Consider the following 20,069-nt stretch of genomic DNA (forward strand, 5'->3'; position numbering starts at 1 on the left):
GAACTTTGAAAGATATTTTGCAGTGCATGTGCTGCTCCAAATTTGCTATCTGTATGGAGGTCAGAAATGGATGGGGACCTTGTCTTACATCCTTACTATTAATTCTCAGAGATCTAGTAATACTAGCCAGGAACAATACTTGAATTCAGGGAAGTAAAAGGACTGCAACTGTGTTGTGGTCAGCCTCTGCAGAAGGGGCCCAAAGGAAAGCGGGAAGAAAGGTTTGTATGCACTCCAACAGTCAACAGTGCAGGGACCAGACACAATCTGACCCTAAAGGATTATTAAATAAAGTGTCCAACCTATCTCAAAGCAATCTGGCGATCGTAAAGGCCCAGTCAAGAAGGAAAATTGTTAAAGTTTGCAGCTGATGACCCAAGGCAGCTGTTCAAGCCATCTGGGTTGTGGAGCTCTCTAATGCTACACGTAGTATGCAGCATAAGAGTTAATTAGATGGCAAGAACCCTATCTAGCAGCAAAACAGTGATGTCCCTATAACACACCTCAGTAAGACTTCCAGGCCCCAGCCTTTTCATGCACTAACCAGAGCCCCATGGAAGAGATATTCCATATATGTAGGGTGGAAGGTACCAAGAATCAAGAATAGTGAAAGGGAAGAAATTTTATTCCTTCCAGGCAGTTTCACAAAGAAACATGCAAAAGAACTTGTATTTCCATTCTTTGGGCAGCAGTGGCAGTCTGATCTTCCCTCTGTACACACATATGTATCTATCTTAAAATTTTCTGAGAAGATAAAACTTATTCAATGGAAACAAATTACTACTTGGGAGGTCATACTCATGAGAGAATCAGTTTGTTGGTTTTATCGAAAATGAACAGAAACAATCTTTGCTTTTTTACTATAAGTCAAATATCTAAAGGTTGGTATTACAGTGAGACCAGTATCATATATGGCCCCTGATTCTCACCTGACTAGGCTTTAAAAACTACAAATTAATCACTAACATAAAGTGAAAGTTTTAACAAGTGAACAATAATATAACAAATTTGATACTTTATACTTATTTAGTGCCTTTCACCTGAGAATCTGAAATATCTATAGTATATAGATTATCTCAGTTCTACTGACACAGGGAAACTGTAGTACAGAGAAATGATTTAGCCAAGGTCACACAGTAAACTGGGGCAAAGTCATAAGTAGAACCCAGCTGCTTTGACTCCAAGTTAAACATCTGACCATGCTGTCTTGCACTTAATTAACAATTTCTTGAAGCTTGTCACCTTCACCATAAACAAATTTTCAAAAATAGACTATGCTGGAAAAATCTGTTGTCAATAATAGCATTTATCTTGAGAATCAGACAGTATTTACAAGTTTGAAAAGACTGAGTTTTCTAGAAAGCACTACTTTAACATCATCTGTTAAAAACTGAAATATGATCTGCATTAGCTTCAAGCCCAAAGCACACTAACATTTGATCTCAATACCTATGCATGTTGGAGGATCAGGTTGCCAAAAGAATCGGTTATTCAGCTGCACACAAGTAATTTTGGCCTGTCCTTGGAGCTGATACCCAGGGTCACACTGAAAGGTGGTGGTATCCCCAGGCTCTCTGCTGTCTCCATATCTGGTACCATTCTGTGGAGTCCCAGGATCATTACATGTTGATGCAACTGATGCTATAAGAAAACAATGAAATGAACATATTTAAGACATATGTACTACATTTTAATAAATATACAGTACAACATTTTATAGGTGCATTCAATCAGAGATAATATTATACGCTTATCTGTTATCATGGGAAGGCATTTTGTTTCTACAGGTATTTTCCCACTGAGATGCATCATGCTTATGCTTATGTTGGCTTCTGGCCAGTTTCCTGGACATCATAAGTACCCACCCCAGGGGAGGCAGGAAGTGGCCCAGGGGCAGCCCCCAGAGCATTGGCTGCAAAGCCCCGAGCCTCCATGTTGACGTGTTGCGGTTGGATCCCTGCCAACCCTGGGGCATCTGATTCTGCCCCTGACAGGGCTGGGACATGGTGGAGTAGGGAAGACCCGTGTCCCACTAACCCCGAGTGGCTGACCCTCGTGCCTCTGCAAGGGGCTCTCACTCTGAAGACGAGTGGCCCCAGACCCTTGAGACTGTTCGATGGCTGCCTGGGCCCTGCAAGCCCAGGTCCCAGCCTAGAATCATAGATTATTAAGGGTGGAAGGGACCACAGAAGGTCATCTAGTCCAACTCCCTGCTCAAAGCAGGACCAATCCCCAACTAAATCCCCAAATCCCTAAACAGCCCCTCTCAAAGACTGAACTCACAACCCTGGGTTTAGCAGGCAAATGCTCAAACCTATGAGTATCCCTCCCCTACCCTGAGCTATCCCTCGCCCCTCTGCCTACCTTGAGATTGTAGTGTTTGCTGGCTGCCTGGGCCCCACCCAGGCTATAGCCAGCCCCTTGAGACTGTTGTTTTCCGGCTGCTGGAAACCCAGATGGACTCCGCCCTAGTTAAGTTGCAACAAGCTTGGCGGCGGACTACCGCCAGCCCTTCAATGACCTCCCTCCTCCGAAGTGAGTGAGGGAGTATTACAGTCCAGTTAATCCATCAAACAAGCTAACAATTCCCTTTTCTTCCTTTGATGCTTCAGCTATCAATATGTATTTAAGTGATATGACAATTGGTATATGACAAATGTCAGAATGTAAATAACATCATTTTACTCTTTGAGTGCCTAACAGCATGGGAAAGGAACATGCATGGGAAGTCAAACCAAACAACCACTACGTGCAACCTTGGAGTTTGCATTATAGAGGTATGTAAAACTTTCTCAGAGGATACTCTAAGAAGATGTATCATGTCTTCATGTGTTAGGGTCAAAATTTCAAGCAAAGTTTAATTTGTATTGAGATGGCATGATAGTCAGTATCAGATCTTCACGGTGAGTAAATCCTCATGCTTATCTCCCATACAAATTATTATTATTACTATAATGCCTAGGCAGGGCCGGCTCCAGGCCCCAGCGTGCCAAGCGCTTGCTTGGGGCGGCATGCCGCGGGGGGTGCTCTGCCGGTTGCCGGGAGGGCAGCAGGTGGCTCCGGTGGACCTCCTGCAGGCTTGCCTGCGGAGGATCCGCTGGTCCTGCGGCTCCGGTGGAGCATCCACAGGTACGACTGCGGGAGGTCCACCAGAGCTGCGGGACCGGCGGACCCTCCGCAGCCATGTCTGCAGGAGATCCACTGGAGCCGCGGGACCGGCGACCGGCAGAGCACCCCCCATGGCGTGCCACCGTGCTTGGGGTGGCGAAATGGCTAGAGCCAGCCCTGTGCCTAGGCACCCCAGTCATGGACCAAAACAGTTCCTGCCTTTTACATGTTACCTCTCCTTTCCCTAGCTCTTATGAGAAGCAGATATTAACACTTTGTCAAACTGAGGCATCACCTCTATTCTCCAGATATTTGTTCTCTTTATAGCTATTAGGCTGGTAGTCTCTTGTTGTAAATTGTTTTGTCTTGCCTTGTGATGTTTTGGCCAGTTATTTGGTCATGTTTTGGTTTTGTACAGATTTTTTTTAAAAAAAAAAACTTTGCTTGGGACAGAAATTTGTTATATCAAATCTCACTTCATCACCTTCATGTCCTCTCTGTATTGTGCCACTTGATACATTCCTTATCTATTGTTTTTATTGAGCTGATTCCTACTTAATAATTATATAAGGCTTTCCTTTGCCCAAACACTTTAACCAGTCAGTATTACTTTGAGATGTATAACCATTGTTCACTTTTTACACATGTGGAAACTACTGCAATGTGCAAAAAGCAACTAAGAGTCCTGTGGCACCATAAAGACTAACATATGTATTGAAGCATATGCTTTCGTGGGTGAATGCCCACTTCATCAGACACAGCAGCAACGTGCATTACTGGTCATGATTACTTTGTACTGTGAACACCATTTCGGATATTATTGTTCTGAACTTCTGTGCTGCAATACGTAATTGTGCAATGGAGGTTTGTAGATATTACATTTAAAAAAGTTTGTCAATATGGACATGAACTTCCCTCACTCAGAGCCCAATCCCTTGCATATCTAACTCTATGGATTAATAGAAATTTTGGCTCAGAAGGGAAGTAGGATCACACTCAACTTCTTTATTTTTTTTCTACCTTTCACAATTTTCCTTAATTATTTTTGACATACCTGTCACTACCAATGTGTCATACTTTATCACATTACTACTCTAAACGCAACTTCCTGCATTTGTTGGGCAAGATTCTCCTCCACCTGCAATTTATTGAGTGCAATAAGTTGCCATAGCCATAGCTTTTTTCTGTACCTATAGCAAACTTTTTGGCCTGAGGGCCACACATCAGGTTTCATAAACTGTATGGACGACCGCTTAGTGGAGAGGGTTATGGCCTAGCCCCCACCTCCTATCTGCCCCTCCCGGGACTCCTGCCCCATCCCCCTGCCCACCTCCAGGTTTCCTGATGGCCTCTCTGGGACCCCAGCCCCATCAACACACAACCGCTCCCTGTCCTCTGACTGCCCCTGAATCTCCGTAGCCCTATCCAACCTCTCCTCTCATTCCTGATGTCCCCCCCGGGACCCCTGCCCCATCCAACCACCCCTTCTCCCTGCCCACTGACTGCCCCCGGAACCTGTGCTGCTGATTTCCCTCTGCCGCCCCATCCAACCCCGCCTCCTAGATAGCATCAATTTAGGCTTAAATACAGACTGGGAAAGGCTGAGCCATTACACAAATTGAAACTATTTCTTCATGTTAAATATCCTCACACCTTCTTGCCAAATTTTCTTAAATGGGTATCTTGATTATCACCACAAAAGTTATTTTTTTCTCCTGCTGACAATAGCTCATCTTAATTAATTAGCCTCTTAGAGTTGGTAGGACAACTCCCACCTTTTCATGTTCTCTGTATGTATACATATCTCCTTGCTATATGTTCCATTTTATGCATTCGATGAAGTGGGCTGTAGCCCACAAAAGCTTATGCTCAAATAAACTTGTTAGTCTCTAAGGTGCCATAAATACTCCTGTTCTTATCAATACTATAGGTATTTCTTTATCCTTAAAGAAGAGAATACAAGAAAACAGCAGAATTCATATAGAACAGTGACTTTTACATTTTTGGTACTCTTCCAGAAAAAAAACAACATAGGAGGAACACGTGTCCAGATTCTGTAACTCTTACTCATGTTGAGAACTATCTCACTCTATAAGTAGTCCCAAAAAAGTCCATGGGAATTGTCTAGCTGAAGTTAGATATTTTCATACTAGGTATAAAGTACACTTTTTAAACAATGAGGGTAATCAACTATTGGAATAACTTACCTAGGATGGATTCTTCATCTCTTGGAGATGTCTTTAAATCAAGATATCCTTCTAAAACATATGTTATGACTCACACAGAAGTTATGGGCTCAATGAGGAATTACTTTGTGAGATTCTGTGGGCCTGTGTTATGCAGGATATCAGAGTAGATGATCAGAGTGGTCCTTTCTTCCCTTAAGATCTATGAATACTCACAGAGTAAAGTGCTCTTCAATGTGATCATGGATGGCAGAATTGGGCTGTAACCTGCAGTGCCCACACTCACACTGAGCAAGTACCTTACTAAATGCAATTAAACGCAGCATTGCCCTTTAAACAAATAACTTAAGCAGTTAAAATGACAGTGACACCCATCTCTTTTTACATAGACTATGCCCATTAATTTTCTTCCACACTAAAGATAAGAAAGTTACTTACCTGTAATTGGAGGTTCTTTGAGATGCAGAATCCCTATCTCTATTTCACTGAGGGTTTATGAATCCACACTATGCATCCAGAGCTCGAGAATTTGAAAGTAGCACTGTCCGTTGGTCTGTGCATGTATCTTTGCTTTGCCTCATGCTTTCATCTGAGGTGATAAAGGTTGGGGCAGACTGACCACATCTCCAGTTCCTTCTCCATTGCAAATTGAACAGATCCACAACAGAGGGAAAGGAGGGCATGAAGTGGAATACAGATAGGAACCACCCATCTCAAAGAACCGCCAGTTGCAGGTAAGTAACCTCCTCTTCTTCTTCGAGTAATGATCCCTATTGTATTCCATTGAGGCTTATTAACAAGCAGTACCAAATTCAGAGGAAGGTGCGAAGAAGAGGATGAAATGGTTGAACAGATGGCAGTCACGCCATATGATGCATCCATCACAGAGTCCTGCATCAAGGTGTAGTGCACAGCAAAGGTATGCACCGAACTTCACGTGGCCACCCTACATATGTCTGGAAGTGACACACCATGGACGGTGCCGTAGTCAATGCCTGGGCTCTTGTGGAATGGACTCTCTGTCCAGGGCAGAGGCACTCCTTACAACTGATAACATAGTGTAATACACCCCAAAATCCAATTGGAAATCCTCTGTATGGAGATTGCCTGCCTCTTTATCCTCTCAGTGATAAGAAGTCTACAGGACTTCCTGACCGGTCTTGTCTTCTGTCAGTAGAAGATCTGCTGAGGTGCAAGGCTTTGTAAAGAAATCAGGTAAGTATATGGGTTGGTTGGGATGAAACCAAGATACGATCTTTTGTAGAAACTTGGGTGTAGGAACAAGGAAGTGTGGTGAAAGTGTTTGGGTTGGTTGGGATGAAACTGAGAAACAACCTTTTGTAGAAACTTGGGTGTAGGAACAAGGATATGTGGTGAAAGGTTAATCCACCATCATGGTCTGAAGTTCATCTACCCTTCTCACTGAAGTGATAGCCACTAGAAAGGCAACTTTCATGGAAATGAGGGGCATACGGCATGAAGCCAGAGGCTACAAGTGCAGTTTCAGTAACTCTGATAGAATGAGGTTGAGGTGCCTCAACCTGAGGGGTGATAGGTTGTACGGATCGGAAGTCCTGAGATGACCTTTCCAAAACCTAGTTAGTCAACAGATGTATAAATACAGCGTGTCCTTCCATGGAAAGAGGGTGATGAGAGGAACTAGCTCTTAGACTTGGTAAATCTTGAGTGTTGATACTATTTAGGTTTAAAAATAAAAGTAAATTTGCTATTAGGAGGCCAAGCTTATTTAAAGTGACACAAAATTTTGGTACTGTATCTACTATTGTGGGTCCTCTCTTTTACTGTCTAAGTCAATTCATGTCTGTTAGTTTCCCACAGCTTTTTTTTAATGGATCACAAAAAGTTTTAAAACAAAGAAATATACCAAGTCCGCTTGTAAATCCCTCATATTCCATTGTTCTAGTCACTTCAGTCCTTTGCCTATCTCACAGCGGGGCTATTTTATTTATTTATTTCAAACTGGCTTCTTTTGTCCACTATAATACAACTTTCACATTTCATTAACGTGATGTTCAGCTAATTTCAGCTGGCATGAGCCCAGGCTTCCTAACCTTCACGGGATGTGGATAGGAAGGGGAAGGCATGATTTTCAGTACTGTTGGAAACATTCCCTGCTGGAATTACAATTCTTTATCTGAGTGATGGTATTGAACATCAGACCAACTTATTCTTTTATTATTTTTCATATTGTTATGGTAGCACTTAAGAAGCCCAACTGCGATCGGGGTCCCATTTATTCAGGTGCTATACAAACATAGAACAAGCCACAACATCTGCTATGAAGAGTTTACGTCTGCTCACTCAATGTCCCCTGTTGACTGATGTATGCAGCAACAATTGTAGTTTCAGAAAAGACAGCTTAAATATTGTGCTGAAACTTTACAGGGGAGAGAGTTCAGGGAGGGGGAAGTAGTAGACCCAGACAAAAATATATGTCAGACATACTCTGATGCTGCAACAAATAACCAGCAAATGTAGTATGTACCTGCATGTCTGCAGACAGATAAGTAAATTAGAAAGTTTAACTGACATATATCCCCGTGTATTGATTGCAGTCTCTCTACCACTGCTGTGTATATAAACAAGGTTTAATGTGTATCTTTGCACTATGCATTATTTTCTGGTCATTTTTCCATCCCTGAAACTCACACATCTTTCTTCCACAGGGTCCACACCTTGAGGTGGGTTTTATTTCTCAATGAAGTAGCAAAAAATAGCACAATTTCTTTTTGTTGTTGTTTATTTTCACATTGTGATTTATGACTATCAATTCAAGTAACAACTGTCACTGCTAATGAGAGTTTTACACATAACTCCCCAAGCACTAAATTGAAAATTTATCTGACAGCTAGGCCACATTAGTGTGGTTTATTGAATATATACTTGGCCACCAGGGAGAGAAAACAGCTTTACGGTCGTGATCCCATTGAAGTACTTTCCTATTTCATAGACAAGTAACATCTCTAAAACTATGAATGACTGTAAAGCATGTTTGTTAAGGAACAGTAAATTCAGAAATTAGCTGAAAATTGAGTAAACACACACACATAAATATATTATATCATTAGTTATTGTCCTCTTCCAACCCCCCCCCCAAAAAACAAAAAACAAACAAACAAAAAACCTTTGAATACATCATTCCCTCCTTAAAGTGTTCTGTGCAACATAGTACCTCAAGTAGCAAAGTTTGCTCATCTATTTTTGACATCAAATATACACCAGTTACTAAAAATTTGATATCTTAAATAATTCACTGCATTTACCAAGTACAAATTCAAAATTTAAAAAGCCACCATTGACAAACATTTAACAAGTATCAAAATACTATTTGCATTTTTGTTCTATGAATGCATTATCTGTATTTGAGACTAGGAACCATTTTATTATCCACAAATATACTTGATCCTAATTAAACAAAACACTAGCTTTAAGCATTGATGTGCCATCCAGTAAAATGAGCATTTAGACAAGCTGTCAAGTTTTTAACTTGTCTCATTTGTAAGCTGTTTACAGCTCAGGATTCCCAAAGGTTTCTCTCTCTCTCTCTCTCCAGCTGGAAGGAAGTCACAAGTCTAGTACTTTATCTGGTTTTGTGCAGATGTCTCAAGAACTGTAATATTCGTGCTGGTGTACATATTTCATATGCTTGTAGTTAATGCAAACTTTAAAAGCCACTCATTCCCCCGTCATTCATTCCATCTGATAACTGGCACTTTTTTATACACATCAATACACTGATATGGAACAATATAATTAATGTTCGCCTTATGTATTCACGCAGTGAGCACTGCTATGATAGGGCTCATTCATCCTGCAAAATAATCACACTGGTTAAAATTTCCAAAAAGATCTAAGTGACTTCAGAGCCTAAGACCCATTTTCATAAGTGACATAGGATCTCATGGAAAGTCAATGAGAAAGTAGGCTCCTTTTGAAAATATTAACCAGGGTATTTACATATATCTGTGACATATTAGAGTTGAGTCTAATTTGTCATTTAAAGGACATGTTTTTTATGAGTTTGTTTAGGCCACACACTATCATTATGTCTTCAAGGATAAAATCATCATCTTCACCATGTCTGTGAAATACAGTCATGTCAGCAATGCCCATCATCAAAAACACTTTCTTCTCTCTACTTTGAAGATTTCCAAAAAAATATTCAAAGCTTCCAATTTCTAGCAACTTAGGTGTGCAAGTTACAGACACCGCAGCAAAAGTCCCATCTGTTTTGTTTTAAAATTGAAAAGGGAGAAGTGATTGCAGCAAAAGTTTGAGAAGGATTTTGGTGCATCATAGCCAAAAACAAAGCACAAAAAATGTGCAATAGTTCCAGTAAAGTTATTTAAAAAACTCACACAACACTAAACACACCAGAGAAAAGTAGTCTGGCTCCATTATGAGAAATGTAAACACAGTGGACTGACAATCATGCAAAAGTACCAATTATCTTGCAGTTTTTCTAGTGGAGTTTGGAAGCCCTGAACCATTTTAAGAAAAGTTCATTAAATGGATTAACATTGTCAGGGGTCAGGACAATGTTAGTGTCATGTGAAGAAGTTATATCTGTGCATCAAGATCATCCTGCAGGGAGTTGACTCACCCTGGATGTTTATCACCTCATTTCTAGTTCCACAAATATGTTTGTGTTCTTCCACTGTGGAAATTTCAGCAAGCGATAGTGGAATGTGCCCTTTTGGATGATTAGAGAGAAATCTGCATTGAGAAGAGGTTGGAGACCTTCACCTCCTAGAATAGAATCTATAATCCCCAGAAATGGACTGGGTTCATGGCTAGAATGCTGACATCATCATAGGAGGATAGAAGTGTTTACTTCTGGGAGGTCTGGAGTGTCTGCAGTAGCAGTTTCAATGGGAACTAGCAGAAGACAGATAGTGGAGCTTTTAAATACATGGATTGTCTCAGAAACTGTTTGAAGGGCCTCCAAATCCATCCTTTACGGTGCTGGGGCCAATGCAGACTGCTCTCAGAAATGACCTCCTACACAAATTCTGCCACAGTAGAATAGGCACTGGGGTGCCAGAGGAATGGCAATGTGGAATTGATAATACCACCATAGGGGTCACAAGAGTCTTCAGCTCAGCACTGGCATGGGGGATTCAGAGATAACAGCTGGAGCCAAAGACTCTGGTGCTAGAGGAATGGCCCTGGAATAGCATTTGTTTTCCTTTCAACCCTAGAACATTTGTTGAAGGGGGGAGCCCTATGCAGCTGCACTTTTTATCAGTAGTAGTAAAGTCCCTCCCCCTCTCAGTACTGTGAAGTCAGTCAGTCAGTCATCAGGATTTTTTTTTTCTCTGACTGAATTTGTTGAGCTGAGAGTGTTGAGCAATTTTGTCATGGAGCAAACTTTTGCAGTCACATTATAAATCCTGGAAATGAAGGCTTTATAATGAAAATGCTGACACAACCTAAACTATAAGCAGTGCAAATAGCACTGATATATATTAATCAACGTAAATCTGCACCAACAGGAAAATATTTTTCAAGAAGGCACCACACTAGCAGTCCAGCAAAGATATACCACAGTCACCATAGGCATTTCCCTAGCCAGTCATGTATTCAGCAAGAATCCAAAGAGCCAGAGATGGATGCCATTACTGAAACCGACTTTGCCAGACTATGTCTTGTGGTGCTTGAAACTGACAAGTGTGTTCAATGTGCAGCCAGTGATCCTTAAGCCCTTGCTAAAGGAAAAACGAATCAACAAAAGTGTCAACAGCAATGGCAATGACTCCCAAGTCATTATTCCGATTTAACTAATGTGTTAATTTGTTTGTTTGTTTCTCTCAATTTTTTTTTTTTTTTTACTATAATTGATGAGTCATGTTGTAAAGAAAGTTGTGGCCAAGAAATGCTTAATATTTGTTTGTTTATTGTTGCATTTTATCCAAGACCTAAATGTGTTATATAAATAATTTTTAAAAGTGTTTTTTATTTTTTAAATGTGAAGACAACAATTACAGGCCAACTTTAGCACAAAAAATCATTTCATCCCCTTGGCTGGAGAGAGGTCTCTTCTGGGCTCACTGTTAGGAGATCAGCAAAGAGAACCAGGATCTGTTTAGAAAATGGCTAATTATCTGTTGAATTACTTCAGGATACTTATTCAGATAAGCACCCAAACTTAACGGTATATTCCCAATTCAGAACCTTTGGGGTTCTCCTAACAATAGTTTTATATGTATGCCTACAACCTAATTTTGATTATTTTTCCTAATCAAGACAAACCCGTAGTTTGTGATGTGCCACAGTGTTCAATCAATCAATGATCCAGAACTAGTTTTCCAAAATGGTAAGACTTAAAGGAGAATGCCTCTCCTGTGTCCAAGTCCAGTTGTACTGAAATCCCATTCACTTGCAACAGAATCTAATTATGTGTCAGGAAATTCCTATGTGCCTTCATAGAGTTAAGGTCAGACGGGACCATCAGATCATCTAGTCAGACTATCACAGGTCACCAACGCCACCCAGAACCCACATACTAACCCCAATAACCAAAATTGGACTGAAGTATTACAGCCCAAAGGAGACTAAACAATTATGTGCCACGGGGAGCGAGTGAAGTGCAATGGCAGGGAATTGACTAAGATAGATATATTGGGTCAGTCTCAACAAGTGACCCAAATCCTATGCTGTAGAGAAAACATCTCTGGAGATATTTAAGAGTAGGTTAGATAAATGTCTATCAGGGATGGTCTAGACAGTATTTGGTCCTGCCATGAGGGCAGGGGACTGGACTCGATGACCTCTCGAGGTCCCTTCCAGTCCTAGAGTCTATGAATCTATGAAAGTGAAAAATTTCAGGGTTACCAATATGGTGATTAGTTAAACCCTGAGCAAAAACTCACAAACTAAACACATGTGAGAGAGAATGCTTGGTGTTACCTCAGAGTCCTGGCGCACTCTGTTTGGTGTCCCATCTCTAGCCATGGTTATTTCTGATGTGTCAGAGGACGTGTAAAAAAAACCTACAAGAATGCACGAGGAGGGGGGCAGGAATCCCTTCCTGACTATTGCAGATGACTGGCTGAAGCCCTGAAGCATGAGCTTTTAGGAACATTAAATATGAACTGGAAGAGACCCCCAGGGCTGCCAAGCCCTGTTCCCTACTGTCATAAACAACTCTGTCATACAGTCCCATTCATAAATTTGTCCAATTCTCCCTTAACACGAATTAAGTTGTTTGCCCCCATAACTCTTATTGGGAGGCTGTTCCAAAATCTCCCTCCTCTGATGATTCAAAAACTTCTGATTTCCAGCCTGAATTTGTTCATGGCCAGTCTATGAACCCATTTATTTTTGTGCCAACACTGTCCCTTAGTGGAAATAGCAATTCATATCCCCTTCTCAACCTTCTTTTTCCTACACTAAACAAGCCAAGATCTTCTAGTCACCTCTCATAAGACAGACCGTCCATTCCCATGATAATCTTAATAGCTCTTCTCTGTATTTGTTCCAGTTTAAATTCATCTTTCTTAAGCATAGGTGACCAGAATTGTACACAATATTCCAAAGGAGGTCTTTCCATTGCCTCATACAATGGTTTTAATACTTTTCTGTTTCTAATGGAAATCCCTTGCATGGTCATCCTAGGATTGAATTTGCTTTTTCTGCAGATGTGTCACACCGGTAGCTCATCATCGTCATGTGATTAATCAACACAGCCACATCTCTCTCCTTTTCTGTCACTTCTGCCTGATGAGCCCCCAGCATATAGCAGCAATTCTTCTTATTAGACCCTGGTACTTATTAGACCCTTGTACTTTGTACTACTGAATTTCATCCCATTTCTGTTACTCCCATCTTCATGGTCATCCAGATCTCCCTCTATAGTATTCTGATCTTTCTCTGTATTGACAATGCCTCCCAACTTTGCATTCTCAGCAAATATCATTAGCACACTCCTACTTCTCATGCCAAGATCATTAATAAAAACACTGAACAACACTGGTTTCAAAGAACTCCATTAATAACCCCCCACCTTATAGCTTACCTTTCAGCATAATCAATTGCTTTCTTTCTGGCTGAGAATGACCACGATTTCTGCATCTGATGTGAATACTTGTTCAGATGCTATGCTAGATCCTACTGAAGTGTACTGCAAAGTTAGAATTCCCTTTCCTAGGATAGTTCATCACTTTAGTTCCTGGCTTTGGATCTTCAACACTTAGAATCATAGTGTTAGAAGAGTCTGCAAGAGTCATATAGTCTAACCCTCTGCCAAGATGCAGGACTTGTTCTATCTAAACCAGGGGTAGGCAACCTATGGCACGGGTACCGAAGACGGCACATCGGCTGATTTTCAGTGGCACTCACACTGGCTGGGTTCTGGCCACCAGTCCAGGGGCTCTGCATTTTAATTTAATTTTAAATGAAGCTTCTTAAACATTTTAAAAACCTTATTTACTTTACATACAACAATAGTTTAGTTATATATTATAGACTTATAGAAAGAGACCTTCTAAAAACGTTAAAATGTATTACTGGCACGTGAAACCTTAAATTAAGAGTGAATAAATGGAGACTCGGCACACCATGTCTGAAAGGTTGCCGATCCCTGATCTAAACCATCCAAGACAGATGACTCTCCAGCCTCATTTTGAAAACTGCCAGTGAAGTGTAATAAGCTCTGTCCCAAATCTGGACCTTAGCGTCCAAAATCTGGGTGCTTAGCAGAACCTCCAAGCTTAATTACCAGCTTGATCTTATCTCACTGCCACCAATCAGGATTCTGAGTACTGAAAAACTCTCTGGTCTCCCAAACTTCCCTGGGGATCCCCAAGACTCAGATGCCTGAGCCTCCAAAAAAGGGAATAACCCACTTCCCTCCTCTGCTTTACTTCCTCCCAGATTTCCCACCTGAGGATACTAGGAGATTTCCCTGCTTCAATCCTTGAAACACAAAACAGAGAGGACGATTTACCTTCCCCCCTCCTTTTCTCCCCCCTCCCAGTCTTTCCCTGAGAGATACAGTACTCCTGCACAGAGATTCCTATCCCCTTGCCTTAACTAGGAAAGAAAATCCAACAAGTTTTAAAAAGAAAGCTTTATATAAAAAGAAGAAAAAACACATGACATGATCACTGCATCAAGATGAATAAACACAGGGCTATTGCTTAAAGAAATATGAATAATACAGCCTTATTCAAAAAGATATCCAATTTAAACATCAGCAACTCACACATGTAAATACAAAATACAATATAAACCTATTGTTTTTCCTTTTGTACTCACAACTTGGGAACAGAAGGGTAGAAAGAAGCTTGGAGATAGAAAAAAAAAGCTCTTCCCTCATAGCCGAGAGAAAACAAACAGGCAGAAAAGACAAAACACACCCAGAAGTCCCTCCCTCACTTGAAAAACTTTTCCTGATTGCTCTCTGGTCAGGTTTTGGTTCCCTTTGTTAACCTCTTAACAGTAAAAGAAACATTAACCCTTAGCTATCTGTTTATGACAGAAGGAATATCTAAAACCTCTTGAGCAGTCTTTTCCATTGTCCTACTTCTACCATTAGGAATTTTTTCCTGAGATTTAATCTAAATCTGCATGCTGTAGTTTGAACCCATTTCCTCTTGTCCTGCCCTCTATGGAGAAAGAGGACATTTTTTTCCAACTTTTTTACAGCAGCCTTTCAAGATGCGAAGACCTCGATCATATTGCCTCATAATCTTTCTTTACCAAACTAAACGTACCCAAACCTACAATCTTTGCTCAGATGGCTGCATTCCATCCATTTGATCATATTGTTGCTCACCTCTGGATACTTTCCAGTTTCTCTACATCTTTTCTATACATCGGTGACCAAAAATTGGACATGGTACTCCAAATGAGACCTAACAGTGGCATGTAGAGTGCTACTATCCTTCCTGTGACATGTATGCTATGCCTCTCTTAATGAAACCTAAAATTGAATTTGCTTTTTTTGAAACAGCCTACACTGCTGATTCATGTTGAGTTGTGATCCATCACAACTCCTAGATCCTTCTCAGCAGTGCTGCTACCGAAAGACATTTCACCAAATCCATTCTGTATTTGTGCATTTGATTTTTCTTTCATAAGAGTAGCATCTTACATTTGTCTTTTTTGAATTTCATTTTGTTATCTGCAGCCCAGTTCTCCAATTTATCAAAATCCCTCTGAATTTTAGATCTATCCTCCAAAGTATTAGAAACCCTTCGCTTTGTGTCATCTGCAAACTTGATCAGTACGCTCTCTATACCTAGAGACAGGTCATTAATAAAGGTGTTAAACAACACTAGAACAGATTCCTGTGGAACCTCACTTGAGACCTCCCTTCAATCCGACATCATTCTATTAATTTAATTAACTCTTTGTTTGCAGTTGTTTAACCAATTACACATCCACTTAATGGTAGTGCTGTTGAGCCCACATTTCTCCAGCTTACTTATCAGATTGTCATAGGAGACTGTGTCAAAAGCCTTGCTGAATCCAGGCATATTATGCCCACTGCATTCCCCCTATTCTCCAAATTAGTTACCGTCAAAAAAGAAAATCAAGTGTTTTTTTGGCATGATTTGTTTTCGGGACATCCATGCTGGCTTTTAATGATTATCCCCTTCCTCCTCCAGATATTCACAAATTGAATGATTTATAAATTACACTAGTAGCTCCCCAGGTTCCAAAGTCAGGCTGATTGGTCTAGAGTTCCTTGGTTCCTCCTTTTCCCCATTTTTAAAGATGGGCACTATGTTAACCCTTCTCTGGTCTTACAGAATTTCCCCTGTCACCCATGAGTTTGTCGGTATCACTGGCAGTGGCTCCGAAGTTTCTTTTATATATATATATATATATATACACATACACACACACATACAATAATTTCTTCAGTTGATTCCAATAAGTGTCACCTAACTGCTGTTTCCTGGAAAAAAATGTGAACTGGTCCTGTTTTGGTTGGTCATGCTCCCAGAGTGTCTGGAATACGTTTGAACAGGGCGGGAGTTTCTATACAAGAAAAGTGTCAGACAATCTCCCAATCAGCAGTTGTTTTCATTCCTTCTGTCATCTGAGGTAAAACTGTATATGCAAGTGTGCATATGTCACATAAGATACCCTGAAGCCTACAGGTAGGTGCACTGGGTTGGGAACTTGGTGATAAACTCTTCTATTGTTTAGTTTTAATATTTCTATATTTTTCACAATCTTATTATTGATCAAGATCTCATATCTCTACCCTAGGAGGCAGACAAGTACCATACCTTATTTTTTTAAAACTTGTGTAACAGTGTAGTGGGTGGTTACCTGCTCCTGCCCTGAGGAATTTAAAAACAGCCCTGAGAGGGGACTGTGGCTGGAGAAAGCAGATCTAGAATCTGGGCTGATTGGGGAAGCAGTCACAGCTGAGCTACACCCTGATCAGGCCAGCTGGTCTGTATAAAGAGGCTGTGAGCCAGTACCCCAGTAATTCTCCCTCTGCCTGTAACAGGAGATGGGCCTGGCTGCAGGGAGCTAGAGACAGGGTACCTGAGTGGAGCAGGGCTGGTGAAAGGCAGAGGAGCTGGGCAGCTCCAGCCTGGAAAGCCCCAGGCTGTGGCCTAGTATTGGGCTAACAGGTACTGTGGGTTGCAGAGGGCAGCCCAGGGGTAGGCCAAGGCAGCAGGTCCAAACCCAACCTTGCCAGTGTTGAGTAGGCTGATACTGCAGTCTGCCCCAGGGCGCAGCGGCTAAACAATGACTGGCAGTAGCCATATACTGAGGAAAAGTGGGGATACTGGGTTGGGGGTTTCCTAGGGAGGGGAGACCCTGAGAGCAAGGGGGTTACTGCCAGGGGTCAGCACCCCAGGTAAAAGGGGCACCAGGTCCAAGGAGGGTCATGGAGGCCAACAGCAAGTGGTAAGGCAGATCACCGGCCTGCAGAGGGCGCTCTGGGCTGGAAATTGAGCTAATTCCCTGAGAAACCAGCAGGAGCGCCGCAGGCGTGAGTCCTCATGCTTATAAACAGATTTTAAAAATCTGTACAAAATCACTTGAGGCAGAAGAAAGAATAGAATTTAGGGGCCAGATTCTGTGCTTTAAATTGTACTGGTCATGGAGCCTGAACTATAGTTTTTAGCCCTAGAGCAACTCTTCACAGATTAAGATTGAGATACATTGGCAGGGCAGTGAGGGGGAGCCTTGCCCTGCAGTCATCAACACAGGAGTTTTTCTTCAGAGGATGACAATTCAACATGAGCCCTAAATCCACACATTTTTTAAAGATGAAGTCTATGGTTATATGCAAATTATTCACAAACAAGTAAATTTGATAATAAATAATTTAATTAAAATATAACATATGGAGCCACATGAAAATTGGTAGTTACTGATCTCATATACTGCACCAGATATCAGAAATTCTACAAGCAGATCAATACTTCTATGTCCATCATTACCAGAAAATGAGCATGTCAGCAATTACCACCTGAATCTTTCCTAATAGAGACTAAATACCTCAGGGTCTTCCACATACACAAATTCAAAGGCCACATCTTCCTCAGCCACCTTATTTAGTGTGCAGCTTCCTCCAATATGAGACAGAGGGAATTATAAACAAGCAAAATATTCTGCTTATTCTAATTTGCTAGAATGGCCCCAAGTCCTCACCAGTATAGTTTTGTTATCTTGGAAACAGCTACACTGCTGATCCAGATTTAGATAGAGAGACAAACATGATTTATACAGTTATACAATGAGGAAGCTTATGGATGACCAAAAAGAATGATTCTAAACCCACAGAGAAGGCATACAAGAAAGTCACAAATGGGTCTGACTATACCTGAAACCACCTGTAAATAGCTCATTTAATACAAAACTTATGGGAGTAGGCCTTGTTTTCAATATAATGATCATATCAACGATCAATATGATCATAAAGATCAACCTAAATCAGTGATAGAAAATATGAATGTATGGTTCGTTTTAAGACAACAGCACAGGTCTTGTAAATGGTAACAAATGAGAATCCAGTGTAAAGGGGAAAAAAAGAGTTAGAAAGTTAAATTAGGAATATTAAAAACAGTGTTAAAATGAAACCACCAAAGATAGTAAGCATGCAAAATGATAATCTGACTTGTTAAAAATACACTATAAATGTTTATGGTTAACATTTATCTCTTTTGTTGATTATTCAGTAAAGTGGATTGCAGAGGTCAGTAAAACCGAAAGAGTGCTTATGCCCTACTGAAAATCAACTCATATGAGATCAAGATGTCCTCAAGTTATGGAGTGGCTAAAGAAAAACAGTTATTTAGTGTGTGTGGGGGGAAGTATCTTCCCCCTCCCAATATTCTCTGTCTTGCTAGGAAAGGGTTAATTGACAACCCGGTTTGTAATAGCTAGTTTAAATGTATTAAACCCCAGAGTAAAGGCCAGTTTTGTACACTGAACTCCATTTTCTGTCCTTTTATGCATGATTAAATGGCAATTAAGTTTTAATGAAAAGTGTTAGGCTGATTACAATTAACATAATCGCAGCAGTCAGTTCATGTACTCATGTTCTACATGCTGTGCTGACCTGGCAAGACAATGGACCTTTAATAGAGTTAAATGTCTTGCAAGCTTCAGCCATTTACATTCTTCCATTTAAGGTATTTATACCTACATATAGAACGAAAGATGAAACACACACAGGTGTCACATTGTTTAAATCACTGCCTACCATAAATATATGCATTATTTGAAAATCCTTGGGATATGAAAAACTCATCCCCCAAGCACTTATTAAAAACCATTCATTTTTTCCATGATTACCAGAAAATTGAAAGCAGCTGAAGACACATTTATAGATTTAGTTTGAGAGAAACAATATAAAGGCTCAATCCACCAAGATGCTGCAAAGTCTCATCCAGATCCAACAGAGCATCTGAGCACATGCTAAACTTTGAAGTCAAGGAAGCCACTCACATACTTAAAGTTTAGCATGTATTCATTCAGTCTGAGAGATCAGGGCCACACTGCTCAGTACATTGCAGGACTGATTCCAAATAAACTGAGCTCTTTTGGGGGCTGGTGGGGAGTGATATTTCATACGCACGCATGCACACACATACACAACTATGCACTTGACAAGGATCATAAACCAAAAACTTTAAAGCATCAGTCATTTTTCCTTAACTTTAGCAGAGACTTCCAGTTCACCACTACTAACTTCAGTTAATTCCAGTGAGACATATACTGCAATTGCCAGCATAATCATCAAACAGATCCAAAAGAAAATTACACTAAGCTGCAGAAATCAGTTCTTGAATCCTAAAGCTCACCACGGTAACTGCTGAAGGTCAAATACTTGATATTAGTACTTTTCTAGAAAGTTGAACAGCTTAAATACTTCCTTCCTTCATAACATTTATTGCTAAATCTGTATCTATACATTTCACACTCACTTTCACTTTATTATAGTATAGTACAAAGTGTGTTTATCTGTTCTAATATCTTAAAACAACTTCATTAAAATTTAACATTTTCAACCAGTAGGAATAGCAGCACATTTTCTATAATTAACCATATAGGAAAGGAACACTCATCAAGCCCCTGCCATATCTTATCTATCCATATAAAGCTATGACAAACTGATCAGTCACAGGAAATTCATCTCAATCCTTTACCCACTTCATCTATATTGTATCTAGGTATTTCAGGGCTTAACAAACAGACAGTTCCTTAGGGACTCTCAACAAAATTTTTGGTGGCCTTAGAGTGTGGCCATCAACCCTTGCTGGGGGTTGCTGTGAC

General features: G+C 40.6%; 1 protein-coding gene across 1 annotated transcript in view; it reads right to left on the reverse strand.

The window, feature by feature from the left end:
* Window positions 1–20,069, reverse strand: part of CSMD1 (CUB and Sushi multiple domains 1) — a 2,093,217-nt gene that overhangs the window by 383,380 nt on the left and 1,689,768 nt on the right. The window contains exon 27 of the mRNA XM_075063712.1: window positions 1,450–1,641. Within this exon, the coding sequence (XP_074919813.1) occupies window positions 1,450–1,641 (192 nt within the window). The remainder of the gene's footprint in view (window positions 1–1,449; window positions 1,642–20,069) is intronic.

The sequence above is a fragment of the Chelonoidis abingdonii genome, chromosome 3 (genome assembly GCF_003597395.2).
Source record: "Chelonoidis abingdonii isolate Lonesome George chromosome 3, CheloAbing_2.0, whole genome shotgun sequence".
Taxonomy (NCBI): Eukaryota; Metazoa; Chordata; order Testudines; family Testudinidae; genus Chelonoidis; species Chelonoidis abingdonii.